General features: G+C 41.8%; 1 protein-coding gene across 1 annotated transcript in view; it reads left to right on the top strand.

The window, feature by feature from the left end:
- Positions 1 to 12,884, top strand: part of LOC147619841 (isocitrate dehydrogenase [NADP]-like) — a 106,247-nt gene extending 93,363 nt beyond the window's left edge. The window contains exons 9-15 of the mRNA XM_086825687.1: positions 10,946 to 11,049; positions 11,164 to 11,232; positions 11,329 to 11,444; positions 11,565 to 11,599; positions 11,751 to 11,893; positions 12,031 to 12,153; positions 12,242 to 12,884. Coding sequence (XP_086681813.1) covers positions 10,946 to 11,049; positions 11,164 to 11,232; positions 11,329 to 11,444; positions 11,565 to 11,599; positions 11,751 to 11,893; positions 12,031 to 12,153; positions 12,242 to 12,335 — 684 coding nt within the window. The 3' untranslated portion in view covers positions 12,336 to 12,884. The remainder of the gene's footprint in view (positions 1 to 10,945; positions 11,050 to 11,163; positions 11,233 to 11,328; positions 11,445 to 11,564; positions 11,600 to 11,750; positions 11,894 to 12,030; positions 12,154 to 12,241) is intronic.
- Positions 12,885 to 22,114: the final 9,230 nt, after the last annotated feature.

The following is a 22,114-nucleotide window of genomic DNA, read 5'->3' as shown; positions in this document are numbered from 1 at the left end:
GAGTTTAGCAATCCACTTCATGACTTCAAACTTTAAGAGATTTGAGGGGGGGGGGGGAGAGAGAGAGAGAGAGAGAGAGAGAGAGAGAAACGGTACACCGTATGGGGTCCCGAATTACCCGTTGAAGGGCCCTCTATCCCGATACCGGAATGGTATTTGCTTTATTTCTTTGGAGAGACTGACTACAGACTGACGATAAGCCAAACACAAGATCTTTGAGGACCAAGAGTCGGGCTGAGCTGTACACGGCTGTAGACGCACCAATGATGTCCAATCTCGAGCCTATGCACTCTTCCCAATGGATGTAGGAAGGCTGCGAATCTGAGGCTGAGAGAAGGGGCTAATTGGGACTGTTTTAGGCTATGTATGAATGCTGAGTTTTACCTTCACCAAGTGGCTGTAGCAAAACGATGCAAACAAGGATGCTGAAAATTGTATGAATGCTGAAAATGCAAGGTGCTCTGTAGGGTTGAATGCTGTAGATGATTGAATGCTCAAGTGTTGATGCTCCTATATGCTGATGGATGAAACGCTGATGGCTGATGTGCTGAATTCTCCAATCGCTTATGCTCCTGGTGCCGAATTTCAAGCGTTGAGGTCCTCTACGCTGAATATGATATGAATGAATGAATGAATGATATGCTCAACTATTTATATGGACGCTTGATGCTGGTTGGTTGGTTGAAGGGCTGGCCGACTGCATCTTGTCTTGGATAAACCAATAAATAATGCAAAAATGCCCATTAAATGCTTTAAATGATGGAAAAAATACTGGATAAATCCTAATAAATGCTAGATGTTATCTGAAGACTTCTGCAATGGTTTTGCAATGGATGAATGCTATGCATTATGCAGAGTGCTTTCTAATGCAAACCCTAAGGCTTCTATTGACTCTACATGCATGAATGCATCTCTTCAAGTGGGTTAAGGGACTTAGACTGACTGAGTGACTGTCTAAGGCTGAGAGTGAGCCTGACCTATCCTGGACTGAGGATTACAATGGGGTCACGGCATACGACAATTATCATCCTAAAGGGTACTAATAATGTACAATGTTGCACTGATGATGATGAGCCAAATGGCTTCGTGGGTATCTCGATCTCGAAACTTCGTATAGAACTAACGTATCCGTCGACCAGAACCATGCTTCCAACGATGAAAAAGGATATGCTCAGGCTCGATGACTTCTGCTTCATCTATCACATCTGGCTGTTGTTCATCTGAAACATCAAAAAACTTCTAGTCCAACATATCGAACTGTTAGGCAACTTCGACTTCATGGAGACATCACTTATCTTTTTAACTATCGGGAAAGATCCAAAACTACAACATGAAAGCTTGGGACAATGTTTGTCCACTTGTTTCAATCTCTGTTTCATGATGCGTAGATAGACCCAATCCCCTTCCTCGAAGTGGACATCTCATCTAGACTTATTTGCCTGTCTGCTATAAGCTTCTTGTGCTTTGGTCAAGCGGCCCTTAACTGACTCAATGATTTCGGAAAATGCTTCTGTCGTTTTATTAGCCTCAAGAGATGAAAACACCAATCTCGTCAAAAGAGAAGAGACACGGCGACCAAAGGCTGCTTCATACGGAGTCCGTCCGACACTGGATGATGAATGAGTATCGTTCAAGATGGCTTGGACCAATGGAAGATAATGTTTCCATTTGGACTGCTGGTCATGGCAATATGACTTGAGAACATCAAAGGCCAACTGGTTATAGATTTCTGGTTGGCTGTTTGTCCGTGGATGGAATGCACTACTGTAACTTAGTTCCAAAGTTTTCGAATAATTCCCTCAAAAAATGCGAGGTAAACTTGGAATCTTTGTCTAAGGTGATGGTGCTAGGCAAACCACAAATGGGATACCAATGTTTGAGAAAAAGACGGGCTATGTCCTCAGTTGTGGTTATATGCTTGCATGGGATGTGCATGCAGAATTTACTGAAGCGATCCACAATGGTAAAACACTGAGTGTTATGGGATCCAATGGATGTTGGTAGAGGTCCTACAAAGTCCATAGATATGTCGATGAAAGGTCCGTCGGGGATAGGCAAAGGTTGAAGTAACCCAACCTTCTTTGTATGTGAAACCTTGACTTTTTGACAAATCTTACAGGCTTGAATATGTGAATATACATCACCCCTCATTTTTGGCCAATAAAAGGACCGTTCTAATTTCTCAAGGGTACTGTTGATACCTCTATGTCCTCCAACTAAGGAGTCATGGGCATCATGGAGAAGAGCTGAACGCTTGTCCCGAATGACACAGAGGCGGTTCTTGAAGAACAACCAACCGTTTTGCACTGAATAATGGCCAGGCTCAGAAGTGAGGGACAAATTGTATTGAGTACCAAACTCAGGGGAGTCGACATACTGGTCTTTCATGCTATCTAAGTCCTTCCTCGTGATTTCGAGAATGGTAAGACTCATGCATTGCTTGGATGCTGGCCTTTCGACTAAGAGCATCTGCGATTGGGTTATGCTTACCATGGATGCACTCAATCATTCCTCCAAATTGTTGGAAGAGCTGATACCATTTGGCTTGCCGATCACTCCACTGGGCACTTGGCATGGTTTGAAGCCACTTAGGTGCTTGGTGGTCTGTTTTGACTGTGAAGACCTGTCCATAAAGGAAAGGCTTCCAATGTTTGAACGTTGTGATCACACCCAAAAGCTCTTTGTCATAAACCGAATAATTCTTTTCAGCGACATCCAACTTTCGACTATGGCGTGGTCTATTGTACTGCTGAAGAACTGCACCAATGGCTACATTGCTTGCATCGGTAATGACCTCAAAAGGTTCATCCCAAGATGCTAACTTCAAAACAGGCGCTTCTAAGACAGCTTTCTGGAGTGCATGAAATGCATCAAGCGCCTTGCGTGTGACTGCGACTTTTTGTCTACGAGTCTTTACCCCCTTGAGCAAGGCGGTGAGAGGTGTTGCAAGGTTGGAAAACTGGTGAACATGGGTGCTGTAGGCTTGACGAAGACCTACAAAAGAACGGATCTCTTGGGCGGTCTTAGGGATGTCCTAATCCAAGATCTCTTGAACCTTTGAGGGGTCCGATCGAATCCTATCGGAACCGATAATATAGCCCAAGTATTGAACCTCTTTAACGCCGAAGATAAGACTTTTTGGCGTTTATGTAGAGCCCATTATCTCGCAAAAGTCCCAAGACTTTCTCCACATCTTTCTCATGCTGCTCCGCAGTGGTTGAGAATACATGTTTGTCATCAAGAAAGATGAAGACACTCACCAATGAGGACTGTGAAAAACCTGGACATCATTTTATTGAAGCATTGGTAAGCCCAAAAGGCATGACTACGAACTCATAGTGACCACGCTTTGTTCCAAAGCTGTTTTTGGAATGTCAGCTTCAAAAATGCGGACATGATGGTAACCACTCTTGAGGTCGATCTTAGTGAAAAATTTTGCACCGTCTAAATGCTCCAAAATGTACTCAATCCTTGGCATAGGAAACTTATTCTTAATGGTGAGTTTATTCAATGCCCTGTAGTCTATACAAAGACATGCAGACTTGTCCTTCTTTTGGACGAATAGGATGGGTGCAGCAAATGGTGAGGAAGAAGGCCGAACGAATCCGGCTCGGAGGAGCTCAGATAATTGTCTTTCTACCTCGCCCTCTAAAGTCTTGGAAAGACGATAGGGGAACCTGCTAGGATGTTCTGATCCATGGACCAAATCGATATGATGGTCCTCAGGACGTGATGGAGGGAGATTGGGCAGAAGATCGTCCCTGAGCATAATGTCCAGATGTCTGGATAGGAGGTCTGCTAACTGTGGGAGTGAAGATGAGATAGGTGCTACCGATGAGGTAGAGGTTGTCTGAGCACGAACATAAAGTAGTGCCCCTTTCCACTCCCTTGCAGATAGCTCGTCGGGCTTGGAGGTGTGAAATCAATGGGATGCCAAGAATGCTTCTATCCCCACGAATCATGACGGGCTTAGGAAAACCTTTACAGATAGTAAAAGTGTCTTGCCCCCAATCGGGAATAGGCTCATATTGATGAAACCACTAGATTCCTAAGATCATGTCACATCCCAAAAGAGGCGAGACAATGAAATCTCGTTGGAATGAGGCCTTTTGAACTTCAAAGGCAAACTGTTGTGCCTTCTAAGATATGTGAGTGCGGAGACCAAGTGTGAACTCGTCCACATCCAAATGATATGGCACTAATGTGCAGCTCATCTTGTTAGCCAATTGGGGAGAGATGGCGTCCTCAGAAATGCCCATGTCAAACAGGACTACAAACTGCCGGCCCTTGGCAGAGCAATAAGCTTGGATGAGACTTTTTCTGTGCAGCATCGCTCTCACCCTCCTGCTTAGCATCAAATACCAGAGATGGCATAGGATGCATAGAAGATAAAAGTTGAACTGCATTTGTGGTAGTAGGCAGGGCTGGAGGAGCTGGAGATGCTATGGCAACTGTGGCAGAAGGAGCTTTGGAGGCTTGCTCTGCTTGCCATTTGTGGCAATCCTTCTTACCATGCCCTATGGTATGAGAGAAAAAGCATCTGTTTTCTGACTAGTATTTCCTTTGCTCCTTTGGAGGAAGATAACCTCCAGTGATGCCTGCTTTAGCCTTTTCCTTAGCGGTTTTCTTAGGCTTAGATTCTTTATCCTTCCTAGCTCCTGAACTAGAGCTAGTATTGTCGTCCTTCTTAGCATCTTTAGAAGATACATTACCTTTCCCTAGTTGTGCAACAGATTGTTGCTGCTGGGGTTTGGTACTAGATTGTCACCATGCACTACAGTGCAGAGTGCATGTGACATTGGCTTATGCACGAAACCTTTGTCTTTTCCTGTTGCCTATCAGAAATTAGCTCTTGGAATGAGCAGGCACATGTCTTGCACATGACATTCCCCTTTGCTAAACTTGATGACGGGATTCCAACCTTTGACCTTGGATGACTTGTCATCCTTCTCTTCTTGGCAACCTTTTCAATGAAAACCCTACCCGATCTCCAAATCCACTCCAAATCTAATGAAGATCTATGCATCTGTTCCACCTTGTCTCCTTTTCTTCTTGCCATGTCCCTGAACACTTTCTTTGGTCTTTTTTTCTTGAGTATTGAGTCTTGGCACTCTCTCCACCCCCTTGGAGGATCATCCTCCCTTGGAACCGTTGCCTGAAAGCCTTTGCTAGTATGCCCCAAGTGGCATCCGCCGACTCACAGGACTGCCATTCCCCTTGGTTCTTGTGGAACACCACCAACCAACCTCCTGGGAACTTCATCCACGTCTTGTGTTACTCTCCTTGGACTCCGCACCTTCATCCAGGACACCATCAATGTTTACCCTTCCTTAGCCTGATGTTGATACAATGTTGCCAGGTCACCACACCACCAAAAGATCAAGACACGGGCGATGGTTTCATCCATGCACAATGCAGTAAGTGTGGGTGGGCCATGGGCAGCAACAATATCTCAAAATCAGCCTGAAGCTTTGATACCAATGTCACGTGCAGAAGCTCTGGGAGTCTTCATTTAGCCCTAAACACGATCCTGAAACAACCTGATGCAAAAACGCAAGCAAGAGATGGAGAGAAGAGAGAGAGAGATAGTTGCCCCTAAAAAGGTGGTAAACACATAATCTCAACCTAATCTAATGTCTCAACAATTAACTTGGCATAGCCTTTCATAGGCTTTTTTGGTGCAAGAGACTTGGCCGACCTGCTGTCGGCCAGCAGAATACTCTACCCGACTTGAACATTGTGTCGGCCAGCACTGTAGCTGTAGCTGACAGGCTCCTATTCCATTCTAGGGTTCTCCTCCACACCACTTAGGCTGGCTCATGCCCAAAACCGTTGTCTTTTCCTGCTGCCTATTAGAAATTAGCTTTTGGAATGAGCATGCACGTCTTGCACATAACAGATGAGATGGCTAACTATGCCCCCTCTTGGATCAAAAGGAAATCCGGGGCATGTGAACTCCAAAACAATGGCTCTGTGGCATTTTGAATCAGATGGAAAAGATAAGGAACCATCGTCGATGACGAAGCTAGCCGTGTATCCTCTAGGATTAAATGGATAGGCTTGGTACACATCACAGACTCCCGAAGCCAATGTAGTGGTAGCTCCCGAGTTGAAAGGAAAGCTACAATCCGAGGGAAACTCACTAGTCCATCCTCGTGATCGTAGTGGAAATCCAGAATCCCAAGTATCCACTGTGAGAGCTCAAAATCCCTGGCCGGAATATCAAGAGATCCTGACTCAAAAGAATCACTGTGTAGGCCAAGACTAGGGTGTCTCACAAGTGCATCTAAATGTCGTGCCACATAATCGTCTACCATATATCTCAAATGGATGTCCCGGCTCCAAAGAAATAGGATTGTTTTGATAGTCATGGAAGACAAAGTAACGTATCTCATGGTCGGCATCATGCAAGAATAAATGTGAACTAATACCATCGTCCACTGTATCAATATGTGTATGGGCATGATCCAAACCATGCACCAAATCCTCATGTACAAATCTGTGTGTGTGTGTGTGTGTGATCCTCCAAAGTAAAAACATGATCAACAAGATCACCATAAGCGTCACTGTCACGGAAGACGGACAATGTATCCACACTTGAGATATAAGTGGAATCACCCATGAAATCACTAACCATGGAATCCCCAAGGTCACTGAAGTTATCCTCATAAGTATGGTCTATCTCCATCAACACTGGATCAAGAAAATGTCTAAGTCAAATGCAAAACTCTCTAGATCCATATGCATAATCCTGCCTCCTCTAGGTCTCCCATAGTAAAGTCGTCACTAACCTCATGCCCAATGCCTGACATCTCAAATACATGCATTATACCCACATTAACGTTGCAAGATAAGCTATGAGAGCTAGTAGTAGTGATATCGTGAATGTCCCCACGTGTGAAAGTGCTTAATGAACCATTGGTAATACGAGCATAATCCCATAAAACTTCAAACTTCATGTACCATCCGCAACTCTGGCCAGTCCTTGATTGCTTGCAATTTGGCCGGAACCATGCGTACGCCTTCCTTTGATACAATGTGGCCAAGATAGTGGATTTCTGATAAAAAGAATTCACTCTTCTTACCATTAATGTAGAGCTTGTGACTACGAAGCTCTTTGAACACAGTAGCCAAGTGCTCTCGGTGTTGTTCCTCATCTTTGGAAAACACAATGATATCATCAAAGAAGGTTCCAATAAATTGTCTGTGTTTTTTGAAAATCATGTCTGTCATCCGATTGAATGTGGCCAATGCGTTGGCATGAAACTAATCTTCTTTGTTTTGTACGATTTATTTGGCTCCATACGAGCATGCCAAGGCATTCCCAACAAAACATCACAGCCAGTGAGAGGAGCAACCATAAAGGTCTCATGATCAAGATAGCCTTGTATGTGAATGCATTGGTGTTATACATCCAACCCTATGGCGGCAGCCATCTGCACGAAAATAAACTTGTCCATGGATGCATCATCAAAAAGAAATAGTGTAAGTTGATCTTTCAATTGTCCCCATTTGGGACTCATATGGTTTCCTTATGTGTTTTGCAGGTGGTAAGTGTGCACACTTAACCCAATTTATTCATTATTTCATGTTACTAATAAGGTTTATTGGGTGCAGGGTTCACATTCACTTAAAGTGTGGGCGGACACACTTATAATTTTATAAGTGAGTTCACATCAGGGTGGACTATTTTTAATGAACCAAGACCAAATATGAGAGATGGGCACCCGGGCACTCCCAAAAAGCTCCATGAGTTGCTATTCTGGGTGTGGGAGGGCCAAAGTGGGCAAGCCCTGACTTGTAAAGCACTCATCTGGAAATCGTGGGCTGTTAGGAGCTGTTTGGACAGGAAAAATAGCAAGTTTACTCATACGCATGAGCTACAAGTGGAATACATCTGAAGCACAAGGGTCCCAGGGCTGGCTGGTTGCTATTTCTCTCTCTACAGGGCAGGTCGACTGCATCTACAGGGGCTGCAGGCTGATTGATTTGGCTTCAAGAGCTTGCGCATGGCTGTTGGGACTGTTTTTGGGCTTCTTTGCTGAGAATAGGGCTTGGACGGAGTGAATAGAGTCTCTACAGGAGCTGGCCGACTGTTATAAGGGCCATTATTGGCTGTTTTTACAGGTTTGCAGGGGTTTCTCCAACTTGAGCAAACATGTCTCTAGACAAGTACCAGGCCTTGATCAGTTGCAACAAATCCCTCGGCATGTGCCCTCTCGAGCTCAAGAGGCTCAGCTTGAGTGCTCATGTTATCTCTTATGTATGTTTAGCCAAAATTCTGTATGCTCAAAAATCGTCCTTTCTCAAGCAAAGAAAGAAGCCTTTGCTCTGATACCAATGTCACACATGGGCGCACGAATACAGAAAACCAGTGGCCCCAAATCACAGCATACATTCAACATCCATCACAACATGAGCATGAATCAATACATCTGTCTCATAGGCATCATAAACATATACATCCTAAAAGAAGGACTCCCATCCTCAAGAAGCCGGTTGAAGAAACCTCGCCATTGCAAACACCTAGTAGCACACACCAATTGCTCTTCAAAGAAAGCAATCCGTCGGTCACCAACCAGGGCCAAAGTAGTCACCAACTGCTCTTCAAATAAAGCAAACCCTAGGTCACCAACCAGGGCCAAAGCAGTCACCAATTGTTCTCGAATAAAGCAAACCCTCGGTCACCAACCAAGGCCAAAGCAGTCAACCAACTGCTTTCCAGTGAAACTAAGCCTTCGGTCACCAACCATGGCCAAACAGTCGCGAACTGTTTCCTTGATTTCTCGGCTGTCCACACTATTGTGTAATACATCAGCTCCAAACAAGCCCAAAACAGCACTTAGGCCAAATTTTTTTGCAACGAGTGAGTAGGATTGAAGCCAGGCACAAAGTGCATCGGCTCTGTTCCAAGAAAAACCTTGGTATCTTGCTGAATTTTGCTGTAAATCAGCACAGCCAGCTGGTAGGGGAGCAAGAGAAGCGGTCGACCAGCCCTAGAGAGCCTGTATGCAACTCGACTGGCTCTCTATAGCATGTATGCAACTCGGCCAGCACAAGAAAGAGAGAAAATCCCCGTTGGCCAGCCCTGCAACATGTGTTTTAGCAGTTTAGCAGCCACACAGCTAAGTTGACTTGCCACACAACACGTGTTTGCAGTCGACCAACCATCTGGCATCAACAGGAGCAGTTCGCCAGCCTCAAAGCTCTTCTTCCTGCTGTCCAACAGCCTTGAGCTCCTCTAGAAGAACATGACTCACTCTCTTTTGGCTGCCCTGACTTGTTCAACACACCATGCTCCTAGAAAAGCAACTTATGTCCCATAAAAATACCTCCTCAGCCACTTTTAGCAACTCGTGGTGGGCTTTTGGTCTAGTGCCCAGGTGCCCAACACTCATAATTGGTTCCGGTTCATTAATAAAGTCTTATAATTTACAAGTTTATCTGCCCAAACTTTAATGAGTATGAACCTGCAACCATAAGACTTTAATAGAAAAAGGAAATAATAATTAAATAGGGTTGAATGTGCACACTTACCAACTGCAAAACACAAAAAAATCACCGCCTTAGTCCCAAACAGGTGTTCACACACGTGTCCACAGGGTGTTCAGGCGTCCCCGATTTCAAAACACAGCACCGGCAACAAGAAAGAAATGGGCTTAAGACTCGTGGTTATCATCAACCTTAGAATATAAGGTTATTAAAACCTTCAACGGGGCTGACGTGAGTGACCATATGGTGCGCCCGAGAGCGCGAACAATGAGCGGTGACGGGCTGCGCAGTTGGGTTAAAGGAGTGATGGTGGATTGCACTGTGGACGACAAAAGGGAGAGGTGGAGGTGTTGATGGATGGGGCCCCAGATACCAATTGTTGGAAATCAGTGCTTACACAGGTAAGCAAGACAGGCTGTGGAGGCTTGAACTGAAACATGGCTAAAGCATGTATGCAGAGAGAGTATAAGTAACGACTCAAAGTAGTAGTACAAATGTATGAAAATGCTCCCCTTAAAAAGAGTGTGTTCACATGCACAAATACAAGCGCCCTTTGTAAGAGGCCTGTTCACACACAAACCTATTGTACTATGATAAGGCTTGTATTTCAACAAAACATAATATCAAAAACCATTCCAAATGCTTTAATATTGTGCCCAAAGGGTATCCCTTCCATGGATCCCTTACCGGGGCACTTCTCGGCACCCATAGGGCTGCTAAATCGCCCCCAAATAAGCCCTAAACCTGGCTGCCCAAACACAATCCAGGTATGTCACATTGGGCATTAGGGCTGTGCTTAGGGGGGAGAAGCTCGAACAGAAACTGAGGAGACGAGTGGAATGGAGGCAGAGAGGAGAACTGGAAGAGAAGAAAGAAATATATATTAACGTCTTCAAAAGACCCAGAGGGTCTTATGAGACCAAAAACGTCAGTACAGTGTATCCATGAGAGAGAGAGAGAGAGAGAGAGAGAGAGATTAAATGTCCACAAAAGACCCAAAGGGTCTATGAGACCAAAAAGCATACAATGAATCCATGGGTTTAACCGAAAAAAAGAATCTAGCTACCTACAATGAATCCATGGGTTTAACCGAAAAAAGAATCTAGCTACCTACAATGTGTACATGTGAGAATGAAAACTAATACACGATAGCCATGTTGCTGAAGCCTCTGATGTGGTATGAATACATGATAGCAGCATACAATTGAGCAACGGGGGCCCTATGTGGGGAGACTGTATCAATGACCTCGTGGTGATCCTCCAAATTTGCAGCTCATGGTGGGTCGTCTCTGTATTTCCGGAGGATATTTCGGATCTGAAGTTGGCGTGCAAATGCCTGTCGGGCTGAGTGCGTCGAGTGCGCTGTATATATATATATATATGAGAGAGAGAGAGAGAGAGAGAGAGAGAGAGGTTCATCCTAATTCTAATGGATAATTATCTACCATTGCAGTCGATCAGTGCTTTTGCCCAGTCCTCTATGAGCATGGCCTGCCAAAAAAAATGGCCACTTTACTTGAGCACAAAGAATACCATTTTGAAGAAATATGATGGCAGGCATGCATTTTTTCTTTTGTTTTGACTCTTGGAAAATCCTGATTCGACACTCTTAAGCATTCTGAGTAAAGGCAGACTGGAGTGTATGATTTTTTTGTATTTATCTTCTTGCAGGTTCAAAGATATATTTCAAGAAGTCTACGAGAAAGGCTGGAAGTCAAAATTTGAAGAAGCAGGGATATGGTGCTTTTTATCAAGCTTTGATCAAGTTTATATTTTTGTTGCTCCCTGATGGACTACTCTTCAATGCATTTGACTATTGAATGGAAAACGATGCAGGTATGAACATAGGCTTATTGATGATATGGTTGCTTATGCTCTCAAGAGTGAAGGAGGTTATGTTTGGGCTTGTAAGAACTATGATGGTGATGTCCAAAGTGATTTTCTGGCGCAAGGTTATATTCTTACCTTCTCTTTGACCACAAAAAAACCTAATAAAGCAAGGCCTTTCTTCTATTTATTTCTACATTATATCAAATCGGGTAATTTGTGCTGCCCTCTTTTGATTTGTGCAGGTTTTGGTTCCCTGGGTTTGATGACATCTGTTCTAGTAAGTCTCTCTCACCCCAAAAAAAAAAAAGTTTTCCTAGAACGTTTTTAGAGATGTGTTAAGCATCTTAGTATTTATCATGTACTTCTGGCCTCATCCGTGTGCATGTGCATGTCATACGGTGTGTAATATGTGTCATGGTTGGTTGTAGATGTGTCCTGATGGCAAAACAATTGAAGCTGAAGCTGCTCATGGTACGGTCACTCGGCATTTCCGTGTACATCAGAAGGGAGGAGAGACTAGTACCAACAGTATCGCGTCGATCTTTGCTTGGACACGTGGTCTTGGCCATAGGTACAGAAAAGTGTTCTTTATCTTATTATGGTTGATAATTATGCATCTAGCAAAGATCTCAAGATAAGCAAATGCTTTTTGTTGTGTTTGTGAGGATTAGATGAGTCACACTCGTCTATGTTTTGAGGAGTGTGCAGGGCAAAGCTAGATGGCAATGACAAGCTTCTTGATTTTGCACTCAAGCTTGAGGCCGCTTGTATAGAGACAGTTGAGTTGGGAAAAATGACAAAAGACTTGGCAATACTGAGTCATGGTCCTAAGTATGTTCCCTTTTATCTCAAGCCATTAAGACTTTGCATAGGCTTTCTTTCATGATGGTGTTACTCCGATGTCGGGTTGTGGTTTCAGGGTAACAAGGGACCAGTACCTCAGCACAGAAGAGTTTCTAGATGCTGTTGCAGAGGCGCTTCAAGCACGATTAAATGTTTTCTCTAAACTTTGAGAACAAAACTTATGTTTTTCATGATTTGTTTTTTGGGTGTCTAGATAGATTGCGGCATAATGTGCATAGTGAGGGATCTCTCTCTCTCCTTCTTCCTTTCTCAAAGTCCAAAGGAATGGATGCCATATGTAAATGAGACCCAGGATACATAGGTTTGAAAAGCTGCAGTGATGCCAAGATGCATCTGAAAGTGTCAGCAATAAGAATGACTCATCAGTCACATCATGGTCTTAGTGGTCCTGGAGAGCAGGATCTCCATGGATGAGGGTTTCTCAATGTAATAAAGAATCAGTGTTAGGTCACCACAGTCAACATGATTACAGTTGTGTTTGTGATAGGGAGATCGTGAATGACATTAGATATGAGTGTGTGAATTCCCTTTTCAAAATTTGTACGGCTTGCAATAAACACACTTGTAAAGTTTGAAGTTTTTGGGAGGCGGGTATCGTGTTACGAGGAAGAGGTTTGCATGAGAGTTAAAGTACGAAGGAGGGTGTAAATAATACAATTCATGAAACAAATATAGTCACAAATAGTCTGTTTATATGATCTATGATATTGGGCGGAATAAGAGTTAAATACTAAAAAAATTGCTCAACAAAGACATCAAAGCCTTGCCTTCTGTTGAAGACACCAAAATTTTGTGTTCCTCATGTACAAAAAATGACATGTATTACTCCTAACAAATTAATGTGAAGGAAGCTCTTAGTTCTTTTGTCACTTTGCCTTGTGCTTATGGACATTGCTATTTTCTGGTAGACGGTTTCCTCGTGAAGTTTTTGGGACTTGTACAAGTGTATTGGTGGTTGAAACGATAGTTTGGCAATCCTACAAAATATTTGTTAATACTTTTGTATTAATTAATCCAACATGGATTTTTTGGGAGATTGATCAAACCTTATGGTCAATCATTCACTTATAAAGCATAAAATTGAGAGCATGGGGATTCGAGGTGTAATCATCACAAGCTCTACCATTGGCACTACACTAGCTTTGATGCCTTATGTGGTGCCTATTTAACATTTAGATTGCTTTTCACATCATCCAAGGATATTCTCTCCTTGTTAATGGATTAAACCATTAAATTCATTATACAAGACATGATGCAAGCTTGTCCATATGTGTTTTTCACAAACTGCCTTTGAAACTTTGTAGAAGGAAATTTTTTATTGAGAAAATTTAAAGAAAAATCTCTCTTCAAGCTCAATCTCTCTCACGTGCACATGCATGCACACATGCACACATACTCTCTTGCATGCACACATTGAGAACATGAAGTCAATAGACAAGGCTTCATGCATTACATCAAGACCTACTAGAATAATGTAGTTTGGGTGATGACTAGGAGCCACTTGGCATCCACCTACAGGCTACTCCTAGGTCAAAGACAAGAGGTGCCATGAATTGATTATGTTATGCTATTTTATATGGTTCATATTCTAGTTATGTATTTCGTCTCCACACATAATAGGCAATTACATGAATAGATAGGATTTAAGGCATGGCGTCCAAGGCTTTTGGTTTGGGTGATGGCTAGATGTCTTGGACCCAAAACTTGGTATACATATATTTTAAGGCAAATATAAAGGGAGTCATTTACCAAGTATACAATGAGACACATGTTGCCTTCCTGCATCTGGCAACTTCATATAAATGACAGAGATTCAATGGATGGTTTTCTTAGTGAAGATCAAAGATTTTAAGGAGCAACTTGCAAGTGTGAATAAAGACGATCTTGACAATTCATTGATGCACATCGTTCTTCAATGCATTGCTTGACTTGTACAATAGTTTTTCTTCTACCATTAGACTCGTAATGAAGGGTGAACCAAATCCCTGACACGTGATTAGTTGGTTTTAGTTCTCTTGCAAGAAGAGCACTTAAGGCAAAACATGTCTGTTATGTGTATTGGGGATTTGGCCTTTGTAGCTAATTAGCATGGTTAAGACAAAGCATTCTCATAGGGAGTAATAAGTCTCAGGTAGAGTCGCCATCGTAAGGCTTGTGGTAGATTTGGTTATAGGTAGGCTTACTCATGTATATACTCTAGAGGTCAGTTTGTCTCCACACACTTGCCAGATAATTTGTGTTGCTTTATTTTTTGCCTACAATATAGTATGGAATGTTAGCTTGTTTTGTGGTTTTTCGTTTCTCTCCTTTTTTGTGAGATGAACATGGTGGTGTGCATAAATGATGTACATCTATAAACTACCATTCTCTCATAATCCTCACCCACAAACACTCACTCTCTCTCTCTCTCTCTCTCTCTCTCTCTCTCATATTATAGTGAAGCAAATCATTTAGTTTATATGGACCATGACCCAATGTAGATATGCCATTTTCACACTATGTTTTATTAATTAGGAGGAACGTATTGTTGTTGAGCTAATAACAAGAGTGTATAGCTATATCTAGGCTTAATCATGTACTTTTGTTTAGGCCTCTATTGGTGTTATGTATGTCTAGGCTTAATCATGTACTTTTGTTTAGGCCTCTTTCAAAAAATTTCTTAAAACCATCAAAAAATCCTTGAATTTGACTAAATTCTCTTAATGGACTAGTTTTTATCATTAAGGGTGATTAATCTTGCTCAAGAGGTTAAAAATTTAAAAAATATGTTAATTGGGGTCTAAATTGATCATATGAGTAGTCGAAATTGGTGTTTTTGAGTGTTTTGTGAGAGCATCGTTGATGCACAAAGATTAGCATTCTCTTGCTCTATCCAATGATGTGTGTGAATTAATTTGAGATTAGTGGTTAATTAGAGTCTTTGATTAGTATAAAAGAGAAAGATTAATGAAAAGATTAATCTTGGATTAATTTTTAATCACTTTTTTACATAACTCATTAAGACTAATGAGAGTAAATACTCATGAGTTATCAATTTGTCCATTTTGGGGGTCATTTATGAAGAGTATAAGGGGTTTCATTAAAAGGTTGACTTTTTTTATTCTCACTTACCTTTTTTCAAAATTGTCCATATCCCTTTCATTTTAAATTCAAAAAATATCCCCTCCTCCCAAAAAAGAAAAATTCGTATTTCCCACTAGACTAAAAAAAAAACAACACAGTGAATCATTTTCTGTAACTTCACGGAACCTGAGTACACGCCCAAAAGGTTCACGTCTTTGGGAACCGTGCGTAATTTTTCAGTTCACAGCATGAACCATTTTCTACAACTTCACGGAACTAAAGTCAACGGAATCTTTAAAAAAATCAAATTTAATATTCCGTGAAGTCTAGTTTATGCATAAACCATTTTCTATAATTTCACGAAACTAGAGTTCATGTCTCAAAAATAATAATAATAAATTTATAAAATAAAAAAATCAAAATTTATAAAACTCGTGGTCCGTCGGTTTTTTTTTTTAAAAAACACCCCTGTTTAGAGGCCCATATCTCCTAAACTGTATATCTGATGAAGACACTCTAGGGCTCATTGGAAAGCTGACATTGAGCTCTTCGACTTTGGATCCGGTCGTTCGAAGTCAAAATCGACCATTTTGGCCTCCGATCAACAGTCTCAAAATTTGACTCAAAAATCGAGGTAAAAACAATCCAAAAACCACGAAAACTCGTTTAAAAAAAACATGAAAACGACGAGCCATATTCGGGCTACTTTTTGAAGGTCTAAACGATAAAATCACGGACGACTCAGGGAAACAAAGTTGTAGTACTCCAAAAATACTACAACTTCCTCATACAAAGTTTTTCAAAATTCCTTTTGGAACATCCAAAAAAACGTGCAATGAAATAGGGAAAAAAATCTCAAATTTTTTTATTATCTTGAGACAGTGATGAAAAATAGGTTTTAGGACCTCCTTTTCCATATGGGAAGTTGCTAGCATACACTTTTTCCAGAAAATTATCTCTAAGGTTTAGGTGTATAGTGCCTAAGCTATTTAGGGCGAACAAACATCCGTTTGATCCAACGAAGAGTATGCCAAGCCTCTTGAGGCTGTAATAACGGGCTGTGGGAGAGTATAAAAAGCCAAAACAAAAAACTGTGTTTGCTCATTAAGGAGCATTTAGGCGCTTTGACATGGCCATGATAGAGGGAGTGCCAAGGATCACACGACTAAACCCAATGGCTAACATCTTCAATCCATTGAGATCTATGCCACAAATTCACCTCTCTATGCCGTTGGTCATTCCTATAACAAGTGTGTCATCAAGTTTTACATCCCCTATCACTTCGATCCCACCGGGCTTTGGTCCCTTACCTAACATTCCCGCAAATCCTATAAGTACAAACCTTTTCCTGGATGCCCACACCCTAGACATATTGACTAGTCTAGGAAGGGGGGTAGCCCAAGGACTCAATGAGTCTCTTCCAACAAGAGCACTCACATACGGCCTCAATGACATACAAAAATATGGCCGTTTTGTAAATTTTTAAAACTATGGGTAAATATAACGGAACAACAGACCTTGTTCAATTCATTCAAATGTTTGAACAGAGATGTGAAGCCTTTGGACATCCCAACTATCCCACCAAGGTACATACGTTGAACCTATGCTTAGAGGAAAAATCTAGTCGATGGTTTATCACATTGATGCCTGCGAGATCAAGACCAACTTCAAAACCTTGAAATCAGCCTTTCTACATGGCTTTTCTAGACAAGGTAATCGGTGGAGTGCAACAACAAAACTCTATTCAATTGAGCGTCAACCAAATAAATCCATTAGAGATTTTATCCTTCGGATAAAACTCTTGGTCTCACGTTGTGAGTCATAGGAAAAATTAAATGATGTTCAATTGAAGAGATGTTTCACGATGGACTTGAAGAATAACAGCTTACATAACTTAATCATTGTAACAAATCCGGAAACATTCGATCAATGTTGTAAAGAAGCAATACGTTGTTTAGATGACAACATGCTAGAAGATGATCATGCTATGAGGTGTTCCCCATCTAAACCAAGTGAAGCAATGAGACAAAAGAAAGATCAATCTTGAAATTGACATTCCCAGAATTTTATGTAGCCTTGCTTAAAACCTTACAGTCAACATCTCTAAGAGAGGATGAAAACCTTCAAAACCAGACATCCTTAATGACTCTACAAGCGAGGAACAAAATGCCTTGTGTTGATGAGTGCAATCACTGACCATCCCAATTCTCATTGTGCATATAAGGCACCTATTCTTTTATACTACATATATTGTAAAACCTTTGACCATGATACTAAAAAGTGTCCCACTTCATCCACAATTGACTCAAAACCTCCATCTCTCGTATAGCAAACAGAAACAGTCCGAAGGGTAGAAACTGCTCAGGAAGCACTTAATCGAACACTTTAGTGTTTCTATTGTCGTGGACCTCACAAGGTGGCAGACTGCACAGTTTGGAATATTTCCATGCCCATAGTCACTGACACCTTGTGACCCATGTGTGAACGATGTGGCATTGATCACATGTTCCAAGATTGCCCAAGATGAGTTGCTTCAATGCAACTTGTCTCACAAAATACAACTCTTAACATCTTAAGTGTACAAAACGGGCAACTGGCCACGGTACCCTTGAATGTGCTTACACACTTACAAGCCAAAGCACAAGAAACAGTAAAAAAGAATGCAAAAGACAATACCTCAACATGGGTAGAAGAACATGCTTTAAAGCAGAACCCAAAAGAAAACTCAAAACCTTCTAAAACCAATAAAAACAAGGGACAACAAATTTTCGAAACCAAGGTTGAATTAAAAGATAGGGAGAAGGGGCCTGTAGGACATAAACCCATAAGGAGACATAATCCCAAAAGAGCCAAAAGATACACAGAATGCAGAAGCATCCACATCAAACGCGACAACATAAGACACACAACCCATTTGGCGCGACACAGGAAACAAAAGCCCAAAAGAAAATTCGATCTCGTCGCATGGGTAAACATAATGAAAAACTGACAATCCAAAGAAAGTCAGACGATGAAACAAGTTCTAGTACGTCACTAAGTGAGGATGAAACAAGTTCTGACTCTTCATTCACTGCACCACATAGCCAATCAAGAAACTAAAACCCACCCAACCACCCCAAATGGATAATAATGATCATGTCAAGACATGTGGAACCCAAAAAGCAAGCTCAAGAGAGCATGCTTAGCTTGGTTGAATGTCTTACAGGGTCACCGGTTGTGATTGAGTCTCATAATGCCAATCCTAAAACAGCAACCAAAATACAAAGCCTAGAGGAGCACCACTTCCCCTTTCAAGAGGAAGACATACTCTCTATAGAAGAGTCATTTGAGACAGATTGCATGAACTATACACTTGAGAGAGCATGTGAGGAATTCGATAATTCCCTTACAAGATTAAAACAGTCTCTCAAAACCTCATTCGGAGGAATGCTCTTCTCTCATCAGCACTTGCACCTTTAAGAGCTCAACTTGAGTTATACCAAGACATGATTGATAAAGCCAACATCACATCAACACTTGCACCTTTAAGGGCTCAACTTGAGTTATACCAAGACATAAAGAACTCCATAAAATAGGACTATGAGGATTCGCAAGTTTCCAAACAGACCTCATTAAGAATTGTCAAAGGGCCAAGTGTTCCAATGTACGCATTGGGTACTCTTGAAAAATCTAAGACCCAAACAGAGGATGAAAGTGAATGGGAGTATGAGACAGAAACAAGATCTGAAGCTGAAACAAAAACTGAAACACCCATGGTTCCTTTGGAAGATTCTATCATGGTAAGGTTGGATTTCCCTACATGCAAGCGCAAACGTGTTGGACTAGCCCTCATGCTAGTCATAACATCATGTAAATAGACACTTGGGTGTCACTGGGACAACCTAAACTCATCCCAATAGACAATAGCCTTGCAAGAGGAGCCAATGGACAAAACATTGAAGCTCCAGGTTACTTTAACTACTCTACTCAAACAATCGATAGCGATATGGAATTCACATTCCATGTTATCCTAGATTCCCTTGAGTATGATGTCGTCCCTTGGTGGAACTTGGATAGGTGAATCATTGTATTCAGTAGATGAATCCACGTAAACAGTCACCTTGAACACTCCTGCAGGCAATGTACAATTGCTATTATGGGAGGAAGAAACCTCGCAGGAGCTGGAACTTCCAACATATCGTACTGAAAGAATCCCTCGGATTTTGGTTTGATTAAGAAAATAAAAATTCTGGACAACAACAGTCCAATGATTCGCAGCAGGCAGGGTGGAAGAGGCCAGACTAGAGGGAGGGGGAGCCAAATAAAAAGATGCAGGGGAGAAGAGAGCTTGAGCTCTTGCAAGCACACACACACTTACAAAACCTTAAAAGAGAGCACACACAAGGTGAGAGGCTGAAAATCTTCTTCTTCTTCACTCAATACTCAACACACCATATACAAAGATAAGAGTACAAACTTATGAAAAGGTACTCAACCAAATACATACTAGGGTTCTCTATAGTGTGAACCCAACTAACTATGCCAGTCTCTAGAATGGCTGTCACACAGCCTATCATCCCACTGGCTGCATATCATCCATGATCTCACCAACCATGCTAGTGGTGTAAGTGTGGGGCCTATCCCCCAGGCGGTTCATCAGTGTCCACCGCCTCACTAGATGAGCTCGATATCTCAACACTCCCCCTCGAGCTCAACTCCATCTCATGTACACCAAGCGAAGCCTTGAATCTGCGGAGCTTCTCTGTACCCAATGCTTTGGTGAAGATGTCAGCTACCTGATCCTGTGTGCTGACATAAACAAGGTCAATGTCTCTTGCCAAGACCTTCTCTCTGACAAAATGGTAGTGGACCTCTATATGCTTCGTGCGAGTATGAAAGACTGGGTTCCTGGCCAACTGTATACTGCTAATGTTGTCATAGAAAATGACAACTTGTCTATCCACTGATAGACCCAAATCTGCAAGTAGCTTTCTCAACCAAGCTACCTCACATGCTGCCATAGCAGCACCTCTGTACTCGGCCTCTGTACTGGATAGAGCAACCGTAAGCTGCTTGCTGCTCCAAGTCACAGCAGCACTCCCCAAAGAAAATTGGAAGCCACTAGTAGATCTTCAATCTGAGATACTACCACCCCAATAAGCATCTGTGTACCTATGTACACATAGCTCTGTCCCAGTTTCATAAAATAGTCCACAATGCAAAGTAGACCTCACATACCTCAGTATGCGTCTCAATGCATCCAAAGCTTCCGAGGAACCTACATAAACTAACTCACTAACCTAACAGCATAGCTCAAATCTGGCCTGGTGATCGTCATGTAGATCAAGCTTCCTACTATGCGCCTATACATAGTAGGATCCTCCAAAATCTCTCCTGAATTTGCACTCAACTTGCCATTCTGATCCAATGGCATTGAGATAGGCTTATAGCCTGTCATACCATACTTGGACAACATGTCCAAGCTATACTGTCTCTACAGTAATCCAATACCATGTCTTGGCCATATCAAAGATTCCGCTGGACTTTCTAGGAGAAGCTAGCTTTTCTTCTCCAAAGCCGCCAAAGAATCTTATCACTACTGGTTTCTATGGTGGTCAGATTTCTCCAAGAAGCTGCAACACTTAATTGAGTACTTGTTGAGCGGCTTGAACCAACACTTCTTTGGTATGAAGAACTTGGGTGATTTGATGCATTGTTGTCGGGGGCAAGGTTATCTCCAATGAGTTTCCTTGACCTCAAGTGTATGAGAATATGATTCAATAGGCTAAATCGCTACTCCAACCGTTACGCTTGGTTTTCTGTCGAACTGACTCTTCTTGTTGTGAATTAGCAGATCTCCGTGAAATAGCAGACTACAGTTCACGTCGTGAACTAGTAGTCTGTGTTTCACATCGAGAACTATTTTTGTTTCACACTTTGAAATTTCAATTTAGAATTACATTAATTCGAGTCGTGGAGACTCCTATAATGCAAATATGGTCCTCTCTTAACTCTGGTCTGACAATCCTTAATCCATAAACTAGTAGGTCTTCGTGAAATAGCAGACTATAGTTCACACCGTGAAGTAGCAGTTTGTGTTTCACGTCATGGTGAACTATTTCCCTGCTCTTTCACGAGATAAGATTCTTTGTTTCTTTGTGTTAGATGTGTTAGGATAAGGTGCCCTAACTTTAGCAAGGTAATCTCAAAATTTTCGGCGCTGATGGGGCGGATAGTGTTTCACGTCGTGAACTGTGTTTCATGCCGTGAACCACATTCTTACACTTTCACGTGTTTAATAGTCAAGTCAACAGAATGACGTTTTGATTGAATTAGAGTGTGATTTCCCTACCCAAAATATCTAAAAAGGTTGTGCAAAGCAATTGGGACGTAATGTAAGTCACCAACACAACCAATGACTCCTTGTTTTTATAATTTTTGTGACTTTTTAGAAAAAAACAGAACAAAGTGTGTCACCACTGCTAGCTCACGATAGCGAAATTGGTGATGAAAACAACAAAATTGAAAGGAATTCCCAGTGTAGCTTTCCTCTAGGTAATACGGACTACTCACCCACACTTCCAAACACACAATTTTCCTCAACTAGTCTAGTTTCTTCTCTTCCACACAAACCTTATCTACATAATTTTTCACAATGCACCTTCAAAATGCAAAGGCAATAGTGAATCTTATAATGGGAGCTTGAGCTCTAAGAGGATGAAAGAAACATTGGTTGTTTCCCCAGTAGCGGTGCCAAAAATGTTGTGGGCTACTGCACCTCCTAAGCGGGAACCCCACACATCCACAACTGGAAGAAGCAATAGACAACAACTATCATTGGGTACTTACCAATGCTTTGAGCTCATGTCCCTTGAGGCTCTCTAAG

Source organism: Cibotium barometz, chromosome 32, assembly GCF_041138505.1.
Source record: "Cibotium barometz isolate CiBa-2024 chromosome 32, ASM4113850v1, whole genome shotgun sequence".
NCBI classification, from domain to species: Eukaryota; Viridiplantae; Streptophyta; class Polypodiopsida; order Cyatheales; family Cibotiaceae; genus Cibotium; species Cibotium barometz.
Note: the sequence above shows the minus strand (reverse complement) of the source record. Positions and strands in the feature narration are given on the sequence as shown.